Genomic DNA, 14,236 nt, shown 5'->3' on the forward strand with positions numbered 1-14,236 from the left:
ATACGGAAGGCACTTGAATTATTAACTGGTCTGTGATACTGCTTTCATCTTACTTTGTGCTGTGTCATCTTTGAAGGGTTACAACAAAGCGAAAGCCTACATCGCCACCCAGGGACCGTTAAAGTCTACGTTTGAAGATTTCTGGAGGATGATTTGGGAACAAAACACTGGAATCATTGTCATGATTACGAACCTTGTGGAAAAAGGAAGAGTAAGAACTTGTTGGCTTAATCGTGTACCTTCATTCAAAAAAATATTTGTGGAGTACCGCTGTAGGGTAGAAACTTGGCAAGGCCGAAAGAGTTAGAGAAATGAGAAGTGTCCTCCCTGCCAGGAGAGTGAGCTAGGCACTTACCAGAGTGGATTAAACATGATGATCGAGGTGAATAGGGTATTAATTAGGGGGGTGCTGCAAAGCACAGGAATGCATCCTCTAGTACAGAGCTTTTTTTTAAAGAGTTAGTTAATATTTGAGGTGAGATTTGAACAGTGAAAGAGGAGGAGGAAGAGTTACACAGGCTAGAAAAGAGAAGGAGGGACGTTCTAAGTATCTGGGAGAGAAAGAACAAAAGCAGGGACGTTGGAAGAAACAGTTTAGTCAAGGAACTACTAATAGTTCACACTGGGGGGAGTAAAGACTGCTTAAACACCTTGACCGTGACTAAGAGAACCTTTTTTTAAGATGATGATTCATATGTTAACTTTATTGGGTTATGAGCTTACATTAGACGTGAATTTAAGCTGGAATAAGGATCCAGGCTCTGGTTGGTAACTCAGAATCACTACTGCTTCACTTGGATGGTGGAATCCCTGTTTTGCCTTTGGTGACCCAGTTTTTAACACAAAGGCTCTCACAGTTACAAAAGACTTTGTGTTAACTGTGAATGCAGGCCAGCCTCCCAAAATGATACTTAAACTCCCTTGATAACATATCCTACCCACATTTCGTAGAGGTCAAATATACAGGATTTTTCTTAGACCTTCTTTTAAAGTACATCATGTGTTGAAGGATGATCACGAATACTAGGCCCATTTCTCAAATGATCTTGCCCAAATGTGTCCCAAGATTAACCTCTTCAGAGGTCACATCTGCCTGCAGGGACTTCAGCCCATGCATTCCTTTTTTAGTCAACCACGTGGTAATATGGCCTGTGTCTCAACACCGTCATTTGAAACCACATTATCAACATTGGAATTGTGCATCAGTTGCAGTTATAATTTACAGCTTTTTTCTTTTTTGCAGCGAAAATGTGATCAGTATTGGCCCACAGAGAACAGTGAGGAGTATGGAAACATTATTGTCACACTGAAGAGCACAAAAGTACACGCCTGCTATACTGTTCGTCGTTTTTCAGTCCGAAATACAAAAGTGAAAAAGGTATTGAAGGAGTTGGGTGGGCTGCCAGGGCATCTCTCTTTAAACTAGTATGAAAATTACTGTGCGACTAAGGCCAACTCTCATAACCAACTTGGTTTTTAAAAAAGTATTTTTGAAACATTTTTTTCACAACTCTTTTGATTGACATCAGTGTATGGTGTGAAAGATACTGGCAAAGCACATAATAGAATTTAACGGCCTGATTGAGTTCTTTAATCTCTTCATGAAGGAGGCTTCATTTGGGGGGGAAAAAAAGGTCCTCTGAGGTTTTGGTAACCAGCAAATATGGCAGCATCTGTTTGTCTGGTGATTCAGCTTTTTAATTCCAATTTTCTGACAGCTTTAAAGCATTGTTTCCCAAAGTGTGTCCCAAGGGATACTAGCCCTGCAAGATGCTTGCAAAAAATCAAATTCTGTGCTTCAGTAAGTATGGAAAATGAATGCCATGGAGTATGTATTCCCCCTTAGAAATTTACAAGGAACACAAGTACCCAGAGTGCTAGAGTTAAGAAACCGATATAACTTTGTCGTGTTTCCTAATGTGACTTAACAATAAAACCCTTCTCTGTAGTAGAACTGTTACCATCCTGAGAATTACACCTTGTGGAAATGGTGCTTTCAAGCTATCTCAATTTCTCTTGTTGAAAATCCACTGTCCCATCGAGACTCATAGATCACTGTAGCAGTACTATGAACTCAAGACAGATGCTCATTAGGAAAATGTGAAGTAGGACTCTACAGAGGTTTAGGTATGGGAGTTGTTTGTAGCAGTGGTTCCTAATTTATTTTTTTAGTCTTGGGCATCTTTGAGAATGGGATAAAACCGTCTCCCTCTTGCCCCAGAAGAATTCACATTTACCGAGATTTTTATACGCACTGTCAATGGCTCTGAAGCCCATTTGTGACCCAAGGTTAACAGTCCTTTCTGTGTATAGTTTTTCTGCAAGAATAGCAGAAGTATATAAAAATCAGCTGCACTGTTTTTATCTGTGTTCTCTGTAATAGCGCTGTTAACTGGCTCAAGCTAACCAATAACCAGTTTATACTCATGAAGTACAGTGTCCATTACTCACGGAAGCACCTCAGGTTATTTAAACACGGCCCACTTACTCTTATTTTAGAAACAGCTTAAGCCAGAGGAGGAAGTCAGATAGGAATGTTAGGTGTTTTGCACGCTGACCGTAGTAACTGCAAATGCGGAAGAAATAGGAAAATGAGAGGTAACAGAAGAATTAAGAAATCAAAGACATCCAAAGGCCTTATAGCACAGGGCCAGACACCCTACAAGGTTCAGTGTCAATGGATTAATGACCCTGAGTCATCAAAAAATTTTTTTTTATTTTAGAGGTATTGGTAATTAAAAAAAAAAAAAATCACAGCAAGTGATCTATTTGGGGAAATTTTTCATCCAAAATGGTTCAAGTGTAAAAAGTGCAGCCACGTAAATGAACTTTTCAGAGTAGTTTTCCTTTATGAAAGTGACAGATAAATTGATTGTTGCCTTTGACTCTAGAGATTTAGAACCACTTGTCACTTAGGATCCTCCCCACACTTCCTGGAGAGTGTACAGCACGAGCCCTTCGGCTCCTAAAGGTCCAATCCGGACAGTGGAGAAAGAATGTGAGTCCCGGCCCACAGTCAGATGAGTTGGGGCAGGAAGTCAGGAAATGGAGGCCTTGTAGGCAAATTACAAAGTGCTATTAAACATTCATTCTTGGTACAGTCTTAACCCATTTTCTCTTCCAAGAGATGTCTGATCCGTCTCATGCACCCAGGTCATGTCTCCATTTTGGGCACGAGAGGGCCACAGAGAGGAAAAAACCAACCCCAGGGACGGCAGTTAAGGCAAATGGGAACAGAGGTCAGGTTTGCTGACATCCTTATGTGATTTTTATCAGAATGCCCACTCTCAGCTTAAAGACATCTTTTCTCACCCTTCTCTTAGGGTCAGAAGGGAAATCCCAAGGGGCGTCAGAATGAACGGGTAGTGATCCAGTACCATTACACGCAGTGGCCTGACATGGGAGTTCCCGAGTATGCCCTCCCAGTCCTGACCTTCGTGAGGAGGTCCTCAGCAGCCCGGACTCCAGAAATGGGCCCTGTGTTGGTGCACTGCAGGTGAGGCCGACGACGTCCCCTTTCTTCTGCCTGGGATTCAGCATTTGAACTGGGCAGAGCAGCGGGTGTGGGCTGTGTGAACTTGGACCACTGTGGCCCTGCTGCTGCTTTGTTTGATTTAGAAATGGAGTCTTACGCTGAAAACTGGGACCAATGAGACCTGTTAGGGTTATGGAAAGTCACTGTAGTCCCCTCACATTAAGAAACCACCTGCTGCTTCTGAGGTTAAAACAAAATCTGCTCTTAGAGGATGAGTTTCCAGTTTTTATAACACCTTCTTATTACTGATAAAATCCCCAGTGTTTATAGGGAAATTGTTGGCAGCTCCTAATATGTAGAAACCTTAACACACAAGTTTAGAACTTTCCACTCTAGAGATTTTGAGTTTTTGAACATGGCTTTTCTGTAGGGTTCCTCCAAATGATAATATTTAGTTTACGTGTGAAAGGCTTTCAGCTTATGCATGCTATATAAAATACCTTTTTTAAAGCACAGATAAAGCCTGTTTTCCCATCTTAACTAACTACCTTAAACAACCTTAGCTGATTGTTATAAAAATGCTTTTATTGTGTTTCATTTGGACTGCTGGGCTTTTTTCACTTTGATATTCAAATAGATGTTGCTTATTCTGTGATGTATGTTACATAGCTGCCCGGCCTTTTCTCAGCATTTCTCTGGGGCTGTTCTCATAACGTGCTTCCACAGAGCAGATCCTTTGCAGACGTCGGAACCCATCTTCTGTTTAAAGTCCCATGAGCACTCTACATTTTTGCTCACCCACTTAGAATCACTAAAATAGAGGTGAAGGTCTATCAATCAAAGCACTTGGGTATCATCAACAAAACTGTGTGAGATGGGGAACCCGAGGCGGCAGGTTTCTGCCAAAAGAAGCCTGTGGTTCAATACGGCAGAACTCAGGTCTCCCTGGGCTGGGTTGTGTTGTTTTGCTTAAATAACAATCAGGAAATGGGAATTGAAGAGGCCAGCTTTTCTAGAGGGGCTCTTATTCTCCTACCCCTGGATTACTAAAGGAAAGTAGCCCTTTAAATAGAAACTTGCCAGTACTGAGCACCCTGGGGGGGAGTGGTGCAGAAAGGGGGTTTATTGAAAGGATAGTGCATTCTCCCAGAATCCCTGGGGGAGCGGGAGAACCGGGCAATGCCTCAGCAGGGGTGGTTCTGGTGCGGAGATGGCTACTGCCAGGAGAGACACCTTGCGGTCCCTGGCATCACAGAGTTAAACCCTTTGCTGGAGCTGCAAGCAAGGCTGAGAAAGCAAATATGTAACTCTATATATTATTTTTATTTATTTACATTTAATTTTATATTTTTATGTATGGTAGAAGGGCAGTCTTCCCTCCCCATCAAGACTCATGAGGGAGGAAGGATCCTATTGAGGTTTCTGGATGCTATCCGTGTATCATAACCCTCTTGTTGAGAGAACCTAGTGTAGTTGACGTAGGTTATTTCTCAGCGCGTTGGAGACTCAGATGATAATTTTTGTAATCCATGGTTCATGACATGGTAGAGCAGCAGGTGTACTAGTTGAGTGTCTGCCTTTCTCCCAGTGCTGGCGTGGGCAGGACGGGCACCTACATTGTGATCGACAGCATGCTGCAACAGATCAAAGACAAAAGCACAGTCAATGTCCTGGGATTCCTGAAGCATATCAGGACACAGCGCAACTACCTCGTCCAGACTGAGGTGAGGAGGGGCTGCTGGGGTTCTCATGTGATTCCAGCACACGCTTGAACGGAAAGTTGAATGACTGAGAGTGAGGAGACGTATGCATTCTCTTGAGGCTGGAAGGAATTTACAGGTTTGTGTTGGAAGATGTCCTAACCGGGATACCGTTCTTTGGCTCACAGTCGTCCATTTCTGTGTGGATCTTAAAATGAAGCAGATACAGTTTTCTCTTGTGCTGTGTACTCCATGCTGGGGGCGGTTAAACCTTGTTTTTTAGCCTGAGAGATATATACGCGAGAATGGTTCTGAAGCCCTTCACTGAACACACGTTTTCCCACTGCTTTGTTTGGGGCGTGGTGTCGAATACAGAACTAAACGCAACACAGTCCCTACCCTAAAATAACTTCTGGTAGACAAGGAAGGAAGGAAGTATTGACTGGAGCCGACGCCCTGGCTGTAAATGCATGAGGGAATTCCCTGGGGGTGGGGGGGGGGGTCACTGCTAGGGGAAGAGTTCACCTAAGGTAGATTTCACGCGGGGGACAGAGGCGGCTGCCCCGTCCCAGGTCTCCTCAGCGACCACCATGTCGTGTGCCTTTTAGGAGCAGTACATTTTCATCCATGATGCCTTGTTGGAAGCCATTCTTGGAAAGGAGACTGAAGTATCTTCCAGTCAGCTGCATAGCTACGTTAACAGTATCCTCATACCAGGAGCAGGAGGAAAGACACGACTGGAAAAACAGTTCAAGGTAGTGCTTTGAATACGTTTCTTTGGCAAAGCAGCAAGGAGGTAAAGAAATGCCTTGAGTTTGGAAGGTCATGTCTTTTTTGCATGAATGTCTAGACTGAAATGGATTGCTGTTTGTACTCCTCAGATGTAATCCATGGGAAGATCAAGTTTCGACTTACGAATGAATTGTTGGTTTCCAAGTAGATAGTGCCGTGCTGTATTTTCTTCTGCGCAGTTTACGACTTTAACATTTGCCCCTGGCCACAATGACATAGTACTCTGTCAGTCGTTCCAGTCCAAAAAATATCCTCTGTATTTTTTTCTGAACGAATCTCTCTTACCCTGATGAAGAACGGCTATTTGTTGGCGTTATCTTAAAAGCAAAGCTCTTTGAATGACTATCCTAGCAGATAATTTAGAAACTAGAAAAGATCTAGTTACTATGGAATACTAAAGAAACTTTAGTTAACTTTTCCTAAATGGTTATTCTTTTTATTTGATAGGGGCATGGGGTGTAAAGACAGTGAAGGTTTATATGGAATTGAGTGAAATAAAAGTGAAAAAAGAGACTATAAGAACTATTTAAGTAAGATCAGAAAGCTCAGTGCTTTCCTATTTCGTAGTCTCTCATTAGACTTTAAAAAACTAAGTGCTTTCCTATTTCGTAGTCTCTCATTAGACTTTAAAAAACCAGGCTTTTTTGCACATTGTTCTATATGTAATTTCTCATTTTGTGTCAAGATGGAAAGAATGAGATGAATCTCTGCAGTTTTCGTTTTCATGGTAAAACTTTCCATAGACACTGAAACCTTCGAGTCTCAGCTCAAGAAATGAGACTGTCAAGCAAATGATAACAAGTGCTATGAAATGAAAAATACATCAATTTCACCAAGTTCAGTTAGTTATAACAATTTTAAATTTCTAGGTCTCCTTTTGTAACATCCTTACTACTCTGCAAACCATTTGAGGTAATCAATAGTGAGGACATAGTGTCTCATTTTGAATGTTTAAAATGAATTCTTAAAAAAATTAAGTACCAATAATTCTTAATTAAATTCTGCCTTTTCTGTTTCTGCAACATTTGTTTATACACTGTTTTAAAAATTCATCAAAGGAAACCAGGTCATTTGTTCCTTTACAGGCATTAACCATGTTAGAACTTAAATAGAAATAAAAAACAAATAGAAACTTAAACTACATCCATCTCCATAGAGAGAAGGAGACCGTTCCCATATACTCTGTTAGGATGGACCCCCCCCCCCACCCCCCCCAAAAGAGATTGACAGAATGATTCAACCAAGCTATATACACAGGAAGAATAACCAAACTACTGGGCTAATTATTTATAACAGCCTTAGAACAATGTCAGTTCAGTTTAACAGACAGACATTTACTGAGAACTTAGTAAATTCTTTACCTTCAAGAAACAGGATTAGCTCTTATTACCACGAAGCCGTCTTTGCTAGTATAGCGCCACCTCCGTCTCATGTGGCTGTGAGGAATCAGTGACATCATCAACAGAGAAACCCACGTTAATTCAACAAATGCTGCTTACATAGTGCCTGTCGTCAAGAAACCTAAGGCCTAATAGTAAATAAAACAAGCATGCAAACAACTAAGACAACTGAAAAAACTACCACTCTTGAAACACAAAAAAGTGTCCTTTGGGATACAAAAATGTTTAAAATTCATGAGTAATCTGATTATAGTTATTTGTGCCAGATCATCAAACAGATGCTATCAATTATACCTTTGTTTTTGTTTTGTTGTCTTTCCCTGCTTGACTGAGATAGACAATGCTGCATGTAGGTCAAAGAATTCTAAGTTTAGGGTCTACAATGTAATGATTTGATAGTTATGTATATACTGAGAAATGATTACCACAGTAAGTTAGTTAACACAGGCACAATTATAATCCTTTGAATGAAGGCTAAAATGTTGCTTTTCTTTCAGCTGGTCACACAATGTAATGCAAAATACGTGGAATGCTTCAGTGCTCAGAAAGAGTGTAACAAAGAAAAGAACAGAAACTCTTCGGTCGTGCCCTGTAAGATCTTAAAATCAGTTCGACTTGCCTGTGTTCGTTTTTTCTTTGGATTTTGCGTGTTTGTTAGGTAAAGAGGCAGCCACTACCAAGGGGAAAAGTTATGCCGAGGACAACTGAAGCAGTTTGATCAAAACGGGAGGGGTGGGTGTCGGCACCAGCAAGTTGCTGCGTCTATGTGACATGAAAGCTAGCTTCAGTTCTCCTCGAAATTCAAGAGTTAGATTATTTCTACCATGTCTTACCTTTAAAAAAAAAGTGAAGTCATTATCGCTGTGGCATTAATGCTCTCTTAAAACAGAGAGTCCTGGATTAATCTGCACAGCTGGAACTACATTACTGAATTATTCTGGCTATTGAGACTAAGGCACTGTTGGTAGGTGGTGACCACTGCATAAGTAACTTGGGACACAGCAGTGGATACTGTGTGTAGTACACTGTAGACACAGGCATGGGTGATCAGTGGAGAGATTCTCTCTACTGAAAGAGGCCAATATTTTCTAAGCCCTTCCCGAAAAAAAAGATAGGGAGTAAGGGGATGGCAAAAGAGCAAAATACAAAACGTTGGTATAATTGTAGGAATATCAAACCAGAGTCAAGAGTGACCTGAAACCCTGTGTCGTCTCCATACAGAGTATCCTCTTAGCGATCTGCTGGGAAAGCCTCTCCCACAGTCAAGTGTTATTCCTATAACGTCTGGGTCCTGCTGGGCACATGCAGCAGAATTTCATTTTACATTCTTCCTTAGCTGATAATGCTCTAGCTTGTTTAAAAATATAGGTAAGTCTTAAAAAGAAAGGGGAGCCAAAGAGCTCTGTTACTCACCAAGTAACTCGCAGAAAGTGCTGTTGGTGGTGAGAGGTAATGAGGCAAATGTGGTGTTTTCGTTTTTTCAATGTCATAGCTGAGCGTGCTCGAGTGGGCCTTGCACCGTTGCCTGGAATGAAAGGAACAGACTACATTAATGCTTCTTATATCATGGTAAGAGTCAACAGTTAATTATAAATAAAGTCAATTAAACTGAAAGGTGCTAAACAGCAGATACCACCTATGTGACTTTCATTTTTCAAGTAATTTCTTGATGTGTAATATCAAAATTATAGAGATTTCTGTATCTGGAAACCTCTAACCAAGGATACCTAATCGGTGAGGACACAAAAATTGCTTAAGTTAACAAAAATGCTTGTTAAGGAATTAATCTTTTCGTGAATTTCACCCATCTAGTCTTGGAATAAATGTTGAAATTGCTGTCAAGTAAAAACAGCAGGGGGAACTAGAAGTGCATCGGATGTGGAGAGAAAACTGTCTATACGTGTTAGGAGAAGTACATCTAAAAATTAGCCAAATGCACTGAATGCCTCTTTTGATTATTTTCGTGAGGTCAAAACAGTGCTGGTCTTATTTCATGAATATATTTTACTGCTGCAGAGTTAAACACTCATAATCACTGGTTTTTCGTCTTCCTAACTGAAGGGCTATTACAGGAGCAATGAATTTATCATAACCCAGCATCCTCTGCCACATACTACGAAAGATTTCTGGCGAATGATTTGGGATCATAACGCACAGATCATTGTCATGCTGCCAGACAACCAGAGCTTGGTAAGTAAAGCACATCTGCTATATATTAATGAGCCCGGGAGGCCACAGCATAAATTACCTTGTCACAGGGCTACAGTGTCTGTACATGCTAGGGAGGGAATTCAGACTTCTCATCGTGTATGTCTGCACAGGTGCCTTTCCTAGTCTCACCATTCCTGACCCTATCAGTTCCAATAGGATCAGCACTGATCCCTAATGCTGGTGATATATCAATCACCCCTCAGTTGTACCGTACATGGCAGTGTGGGAGAAGGTTTTTATTTATTTATTTTGGCTGCGTTGGGTCTTTGTTGCTGCGCGCGGGCTTCTCACTGCGGTGGCTTCTCGTCGCGAAGCACGGGCTCTAGGCGCGCGGGCTTAGTTGCTCCGCGGCATGTGGGATCTTCCCGGAGCAGGGCTCGAACCCATGTCCCCTGCATTGGCAGGCGGATTCTTAACCACTGAGCTACAAGGGAAGGCCAGAAGGTTTTGAAGAAGGTCCTTTTTCTAACCTCACTAATGCATGACTTTAAGCCGACCTCTTAGTTGCTGTATGTCACTGTTGAAAAATAAATGAACAATAACAGTAGTTAACATTTATTGATTATATTTTTACGTGTATTAACTCCTTTAATCCTTTCTACAACTCGATGACACAGGTACTCTCAGCATCTCCTTTAGTAGCTGAGAAAACTGAGGGAAGTAACTTGCCCAAGGGCATATACGAATCATGGGAGCCAGGATTGGAACTTGAGTCACCTGTCTCATTTTGCTATTGTATATGTCCAGCGCCGCCACATCATAGAAATGTTTCCTAGCAAAAAAAACGGTATCAAAAGTACTAATAATGTATCGATAATTTTCCCCCAGTCCATAGGCAAGCCCGATCTATTACAGGGAGGGAGATTAGGAAAGGCTTCTTTGTTCGGACTTGATGGTGCTTTTTAAGACCTTGACTAAGCTACTACCTCTTTCTTCTCCCTTTACTCCTTCCCTATTGAGGTCTCTAGACCCTAGAGGAGAAGGGTGAGCACGCTTATGAAAATAAGTGTAACTATTTCTGCTGAGCTCTCATTGCATTTTTAAGTTTCGAAATAGTTGCATCTTCGGAAGTTACTATGAGGACTTGTAAGCGCACAAAGTAAAAACAAAAACAAAAACGATCTGCCTCCGTGAGTGTCAGAGTAGTGAGTTTTTTAATCAAGAAAGAACAGCATGTGAGTGAACCCCTAGTCTTGATGACATGCATTTGACTGTGTGCCCAGTCAGTAGGAACTTCACTTTGTCGCTTTCTGCTCCAGCTTCGGAATACCAAGACTGCTTCTGTGTGATAGAATGGCAACAAAGTTGAGAATCTTAAGCTAAAAACTGGAGTGTAAATTTTCAAATTAGCTGGCAATAGGGGTCTACTCTGTTCGGCATATGGAAATTGGAGGCACTTAGGGTTGTTAAAACGTGCATTTGTTGGATGAGTCAGTGTTTTGTTACCCTCACTTAACAGAGGACAGTCACTATACCCAAGAGCTCATTTGTATGGGGAGGAGAGGGGGAGACTGCTGAGTGAGTCAATACGTGTTCTGTGGACAGCGACGAAACAGGGCCACCAGCCCTGTCGTCTCGGTGTCTCTCTGAGGCCCAAGGAGGCTATGCTGCAATCATGCATGTCTGCACTCATAGCTCTGGGGTCGGAAGTCAGATTCAGTAGTGTGTAGTTTTTTTCGAAAGATACTGTCTCTGCATTTTTTGTTTGCTTTGTTATTTATCACTACTGTAACGTTACAAAGACCATCATTCTGTGAATAGCCCAAAAGTCACTGCTGCTCAGGCGTCTCTGCCCTATCTGTAAGCAAAATAACCATGCGATCAGAGCTCCCACTGAATTAAGAAGTAGCATTTCTTTGTCATAGTCTGTCAAGAGGATCAGTTATTCCCTAGTTTACTGTCTGTGTTCAGAAGGTTTTTCTGCCGTTCCTCCACCATTACTAAAATCCCTTTGGCAGTCTTTAGGCAAATTAGATAATTTCCAGTTCATGTTATCATCATAATAGCTCTTTGAGGTATATAGTTTTATTATTCCCACTTTTCAGATATGGAAATTAAGCCTTAGATAGATTACTTTATTCAGCATCACATCCAATCCTATACTTAATCTATGTATTTGGGTAAATTTAGAGGCCTTGTTCATCATTATGTCTTTAATATCTGTTCAAAGGGCCCTAATTCCACTTCCTTGGGCAAAATGTATTAAAACCCAAGACAGTTACAGGCTTCTTTTGTATAGACTAAACCCCGTTGCTAATCTGTTTCCCCTTATGCTGAGCTTTAAAAATAAAAATGTACTTGGCAATAAGCTATATTGAAACTTGAAAGGGTGATAAGTCTTATTGGACTGTTGGCTCATTTCTAATGCAACAATGTAAGATTAAACAAAACCTTTGTTTTCAACATTATTCAGAATTATTTCTGACTTCACTAGTACTGTCTAAGCATTTTCAGGAAAATGCCCATAGAAATGTATATATTACAGGCAAACTGTAATTTGCCATTTGAACTGATTAGAAAAAGGAGGGGGCGGGGCTCATCATAATCATTGTATTTCTCACAGAGTCTCCAGCCTAGGCAACGGTTCTCTTTTTCTTAGGCCTCCATAGTTTTCAGGGATAGAATTCAAGTATCAAGCCTGAATACTGTATTAGTTTCAGGTGTACAGCTAAGTGATCCAGTTATATTTTCTGATTATTTTCCATTATAGGTTATTGCAAGACATTGAATATAGTTCCCTGTGCTATTCAGTAAATTGTTATTGCTTATCTATTTTATGTATAGTAGTTTCTGTTACTGAATATTTATTTTTAATCTTAAAAATAATAGATGAACGTTTAAAGCTTACCTGATTCGAGGCTGAAAGACTTGAAATCGAACACTGACAGACTAACTTTCCTTTTACAAAGCACCTTATACTTAGAGCCAATATGCTTATTTATGGGCCTGTCTGAGCCTTGGTGTTTTCATCTACAAAGCCAGAAGATAAAAATAGCTGACTAGCATATTATGAAAATTAAATAAGATAATGTTTACGAAAGTCCTTTGCAAAATGCTTATCAACTGTAGAACTGTTAACATAATCCACAGAACAACAATTAGCACATCTTAGTTGCATAAGCCATTGTGAAATAATAAGTTAAAATTACTTGACCTAGATCCTGTCTCCTTTTTTACTCTGACAATTATATTACAGAGCATTTCTCAGCTAGGGGTAATACATCCCCTACAGAGGGAGGTTTTTTGGTTGTCGGAATGACATAGGTGAGAGGTGCTAGGAAATAGTTATTAAGCGTATTTTACAATAGAATACAACCACCACTGAACTCAGCATGATTAGATAGGGCTAATCTAATCGGGCTAATAATTCTATGAACCCAATTTAAAAAATGATTTGAGAGGTATGGCAAATGGCAAAGAAAGAAATCGTTTGGTAAGAAAATTCAAAAACAAATGGTTGACAGCACTGCAGAGGAATTTTTGTCCTTCTTTTTTTTTTTGGTCCCCATAGGCTGAAGATGAGTTTGTATACTGGCCAAGTCGAGAAGAATCCATGAACTGTGAGGCCTTTACCGTCACCCTTATCAGCAAAGACAGACTGTGCCTCTCTAATGAAGAACAAATTATCATCCATGACTTTATCCTTGAAGCTACACAGGTAACCTCAACCTCAATTCCTCAGTAACAGCCACACCTGGGCCCTGGATCACCCTTCCAAGTAATAATGAAGTAATTTACCACCCTTAAGACGGGCCCAAGCAGGCATTTGAGTATGACTTAAGTATGTTCACTTCCTTTTTTGCTTCCTTCAAATATTTGCTTTTTCAAGCTGGAAAGATGACATGTAGCAGTTCCTCTGATTGAGCATGCATACAAATAGGCCTGTTGACCTAATTATAAAAACAATATACTAGAGCTCAGTATTTTCTTTGCCATCAGAAATGTAAGCCTTGCAATATGTTGCAGAGATGATAATATTAAGACTTTTTTTTTTTTTTTTAGTAAACAACATTTTGATGCATAATTAACTACCTTCCTATGGGGTTGGTAAGAGGGGAGCTGTCTTATTTAAATAATGATGTCCTCACCCCTTCCTGGGTTTTTTTTCTTTATTTTTATAGATAAGATAGAGAGAGTAGGATATAAAGCCTCTTATAATTTGTTGTCCCTTAAAATATTTCCCTGAACAGGATTCTATTTCACTATCATAACCTCATTTGTTCATGTCAAGCAGACCTCCCTAGTATTTTTCTCCTTACAGCAGTTTGGTTAACCTGGCATGCTTCAATCATCTATAGTATACACTTCCTCAGGGGCAAGTACGAGTCATTAGATTATAGACAGGATGAAATGAAGGATGGGCCGTGACTTGTGTTGTATTGGTTGTAGGATGACTATGTCCTAGAAGTTCGGCACTTCCAGTGTCCCAAGTGGCCTAACCCGGATGCCCCCATAAGCAGTACTTTTGAACTTATCAACGTCATCAAGGAAGAGGCCTTAACAAGGGACGGCCCCACCATCGTTCATGATGAGTATGCACCTGTTTTTAATTATCTTGTTGCATTGCGATAGTAGGGGAGGAAAGACAGATTTTAAACACGTACCCCCTCTCTCAGCGTGTGACAAGTCCAGCTTATTTCTAATGTGTCCATGTGCAA

The 14,236-nt window shown here is 40.7% G+C and overlaps 1 protein-coding gene across 4 annotated transcripts in view; it reads left to right on the top strand.

Annotated features, from left to right (window-relative positions):
- The window catches only part of PTPRG (protein tyrosine phosphatase receptor type G), a 721,438-nt gene that overhangs the window by 688,238 nt on the left and 18,964 nt on the right, over nucleotides 1-14,236 (top strand). For all 4 annotated transcript variants that reach the window (XM_036869404.1, XM_036869405.1, XM_036869402.1 and 1 more), the window contains 10 exons: nucleotides 77-211; nucleotides 1,244-1,378; nucleotides 3,324-3,496; nucleotides 5,064-5,199; nucleotides 5,784-5,930; nucleotides 7,865-7,958; nucleotides 8,860-8,936; nucleotides 9,429-9,557; nucleotides 13,090-13,236; nucleotides 13,968-14,110. In XM_036869404.1, coding sequence (XP_036725299.1) covers nucleotides 77-211; nucleotides 1,244-1,378; nucleotides 3,324-3,496; nucleotides 5,064-5,199; nucleotides 5,784-5,930; nucleotides 7,865-7,958; nucleotides 8,860-8,936; nucleotides 9,429-9,557; nucleotides 13,090-13,236; nucleotides 13,968-14,110 — 1,316 coding nt within the window. The remainder of the gene's footprint in view (nucleotides 1-76; nucleotides 212-1,243; nucleotides 1,379-3,323; nucleotides 3,497-5,063; nucleotides 5,200-5,783; nucleotides 5,931-7,864; nucleotides 7,959-8,859; nucleotides 8,937-9,428; nucleotides 9,558-13,089; nucleotides 13,237-13,967; nucleotides 14,111-14,236) is intronic.

This window comes from Balaenoptera musculus, chromosome 11 (genome assembly GCF_009873245.2).
Source record: "Balaenoptera musculus isolate JJ_BM4_2016_0621 chromosome 11, mBalMus1.pri.v3, whole genome shotgun sequence".
NCBI lineage: Eukaryota > Metazoa > Chordata > Mammalia > Artiodactyla > Balaenopteridae > Balaenoptera > Balaenoptera musculus.